Source organism: Etheostoma cragini, chromosome 12, assembly GCF_013103735.1.
Source record: "Etheostoma cragini isolate CJK2018 chromosome 12, CSU_Ecrag_1.0, whole genome shotgun sequence".
In the NCBI taxonomy this organism is placed as follows: Eukaryota; Metazoa; Chordata; class Actinopteri; order Perciformes; family Percidae; genus Etheostoma; species Etheostoma cragini.
This window is the reverse complement of record NC_048418.1, coordinates 445,616-449,236: the sequence shown is the minus strand read 5'-3', so window position 1 is coordinate 449,236 and position 3,621 is coordinate 445,616. Positions and strand designations below refer to the sequence as shown.

General features: G+C 40.5%; 1 protein-coding gene across 8 annotated transcripts in view; it reads right to left on the bottom strand.

Annotated features, from left to right (window-relative positions):
* LOC117953907 (NACHT, LRR and PYD domains-containing protein 12-like) overlaps window positions 1–3,621 on the bottom strand; it is a 57,664-nt gene that overhangs the window by 5,834 nt on the left and 48,209 nt on the right. The window contains exon 12 of one of the 8 annotated variants that reach the window (XM_034887344.1): window positions 966–1,139. The exons of the other annotated variants lie outside the window; for them this stretch is intronic. Coding sequence (XP_034743235.1) covers window positions 966–1,139 — 174 coding nt within the window. The remainder of the gene's footprint in view (window positions 1–965; window positions 1,140–3,621) is intronic. 8 annotated transcript variants of the gene reach the window in all.

The window sequence follows — 3,621 nt, the reverse complement described above, 5'->3', positions numbered from 1 at the left end:
TCTGTTGGAGTCTGCAAAAGACCTGAAACTGGGACGGAGATTTATCTTCCAACGAGACAATGATCCAAAACATACAACAAAATCTACAAAGGAATGGTTTACAAATAAACGTATCCAGGTGTTAGAATGGCCAAGTCAAAGTCCAGACCTGAATCCAATCGAGAATCTGTGGAAAGAACTGAAACCTGCTGTTCACAAACGCTCTCCATCCAACCTAACTGAGCTCCAGCTGTTTTGCAGGAAGAATGGGAAGAACTTAGTCTCTGGATGTTAAACTGATAGAGACAGACCCCAAGAGACTCGCAGCTGTAATCGCAGCAAAAGGTGGCTCTACAAAGTATTAACACAAGGGGGCCAATCATTTTGCACGGACCACTTTTCAGTTTTTTATTTGCTAAAAACGTTTAAAATATCCAATAGATTTGGTTCCACTTCACAATTGTGTCCCACTTGTTGGTGATTCTTCACAAAAAATAAAATTGTTGTATCTTTATGTTTGAAGCCTGAAATGTGTCAAAAGGTTGAAAAGTTCAAGGGACCGAATACTTTCGCAAGGCACATATATATCTTTTGTATGGTCCAAACAGTTGATTTAATCCAAACAGCTGATGTAATCCATACAGTTGATTTAATCCAAACAGCTGGTTTGATCAAACAGCTGATGTGTTCCAAACAGCTGATGCTGATTTGAGTATGTTCTAAATGTCTCGTTGACCAATCAGATTGTCTGTTCAGATTTACATGTTGTATAATGAGGAATAAACAAAGGTCCAACGTCCAGTGATCAAAGTCAGATAATATTAAAATATAAATGATTTCTGGATGTCAGCCACAGTTCATATTTCATTCTTTATGAAGTGATTCTAAATCTGAATAAAACACTTTGGAAACATTAATTATTCTTGAATATTTCAAAAGTATTTTTTAAGTTTTGTTTTTTCAAAAAATGTTGTTATTGGTCTGACCTGAGAGTCTCCAGTGTGCAGTGTGGACTCTTCAGTCCATCAGAGATCAGCTTCCCTCCTGAATCCTGCAGTTTGTTGTTACTCAGGTCCAGCTCTCTCAGACTAGAGGACTGGGAGCTGAGAACTGAGGACAGAGCTTCACAGCTTCTCTGTGTCAGGTTACAGCCACTCAGCCTGGAGAGACAACAGGAAGTTATTTATTATTAACCCCTGTTATAAAAAGATAGCAGAGTATTTATTGAAGAATAAATCCCGCGTACAGAGCTTTTTTGGAGGAACAGTAATGAAGAAGACAGATAACATTTGTGTTTGTATGTGAAGTCTGGACGTTTGGTGATGGAGAATATGAAATCGATTTTAAACACATGTTAAAACTCTTGCTGTGTTATTCTAAACAACTCAAAAAATGATAATTAATCATGAATTAATTAAGAAATATTACACAAGAGGGTTTGATTTACCATCAGTATTGGGAAGACAGTGATGCGGCGCTGGTGCTGAGGTTTGTTAACATGACTTATATGATAATATGACGTTAAATCAACCCTCTCGTGTAATAAAGCGCTTATACAACAATGGTTACCAACTAAATATATGTTACAATCAAACTGGATTCATACGGACGCCCGGATAGCTCAGTTGGTAGAGCGGGCGCCCATGTATATATATCTATGTATATATATACACTCCTTGACCCAGAGGGTCCGCATTCAACGCCAACTTGTGTCTCTTTGCTGCATGTCATGCCCCTCCCCCCCTCCTCTCTCCCCATTTCATTTCTTTAACTGTCCTGTCAATAAAGGCCTAAAAATGCCCAAAATAATCTTACAAACAGCTGAATCCATATTTTTGGGCATTACGCTCTCAAAATAAAGAAAAACAGAGGCTGTTTACTCCCTCCATGTTAAATGTTAGCCAGCCAGTCATCTTAAGCTAACGTTAGCATTGTAAAGTAGAGATCGTGGAATTTCCCACAACGTAATAACTACGGCACATAAAAACACCAAACTGCTCGGCCAACTTAATCTGGTTATAACTAAAATATCTACTGGACAAGACATAGTTTCATTGATAGATTTAACTTCTATAGATTTAGATAAAATATGTCCCCAAACGTCATTGACGTGTCAGTGGCACAGCTGTTCTGGTCTAACAGCTGATGCTGATGTGAGTATGTTCTAAATGTCTAGTTGACCAATCTGATTGTCTGGTCAGATTTACTTGTATGAACAAACGTCCAGTAATCAAATTCGGATAAGATTAAAATATGAATTATTTCTGGATGTCAGCCACAGTTCATATTTCATTCTTCATGAAGTGATTCTAAATCTGAATAAAACACTTTGGAAACATTAATTATTCTTGAATATTTCCAAAGTATTTTTCAATTCTGTGTTTTCAAAGATTATTGTTGTTGGTCTGACCTGAGAGTCTCCAGTGTGCAGTGTGGACTCTTCAGTCCATCAGAGATCAGCTTCCCTCCTGAATCCTGCAGGTTGTTGTTACTCAGGTCCAGCTCTCTCAGACTAGAGGACTGGGAGCTGAGAACTGAGGACAGAGCTTCACAGCTTCTCTCTGACAGGTTACAGCCACTCAGCCTGGAGAGACAACAGGAAGTTATTTATTATTAACTCCTGTTATAAAAAGATAGCAGAGTATTTATTGATGAATAAATCCCACGTACAGAGCTTTGTTGGAGGCTTTGACCACTGGCAGCAGCCTCAGAAAAGCCTCCTCCGAAGCAGAGTATTTCTTCAGGTCAAACATTTCCAGGTCTTCTTCTGTTGACAGTAAGATGAAGACCAGAGCTGACCACTGAGCAGGAGACAGGTTATCTGTGGAGAGACGTCCTGATCTCAGGTACCGCTGGATCTGCTCCAATAGAGAACGATCATTCAGTTCATTCAGACAGTGGAACAGGTTGATGCTTCTTTCTGCAGATAGATCCTTATTGATCTTCTTCTTGATGTACTCCAATGTTTCCTGATTGGTCTGTGAGCTACTTCCCGTCTGTGTCAGTAGACCTCGTAGGAGACTCTGATTGGTCTGCAGAGAAAGACCCAGCAGGAAGCGGAGAAACAAGTCCAGGTGTCCATTTGGACTCTGTAAGGCCTTGTCCACAGCCCTCTGGTAGAACTTTTTTGATGATTTTGGTTTTCTCTGGTGGGTATGTTTTAATCTGACTCTGAAGACTTTAGACAGCTTGGATGTTTTTTCTTCTTCTGCCAGCAGGTTCACTCCAGAGTCTGTGAAGGTCAGATGGACATGAAGAGCAGCCAAAAACTCCTGAACACTCAGATGGATGAAGCTGAAAACCTTGTCCTGGTACAGTCCACTCTCCTCTTTAAAGACCTGTGTGAACACTCCTGAGTACACTGAGGCTTCTGTGATATCGATGCCACACTCTGTCAGGTCTGATTCATAGAAGATCAGGTTGCCTTTCTGCAGCTGCTCAAAAGCCAGTTTTCCCAGAGACTCTATCATCTTCTTGCTTTCTGGACTACTCCAGGTTTCATCGGTCTCAGCTCCTCCATCATACTTGACGTTCTTCTGTTTGGCCTGAATCACAAGGAAGTATATGTACATCTCAGTCAGGGTCTTGGGCAGCTCTCCTCCCTCTCTGGTCTTCAACACCTTCTCCAGAACTGTAGCAGTG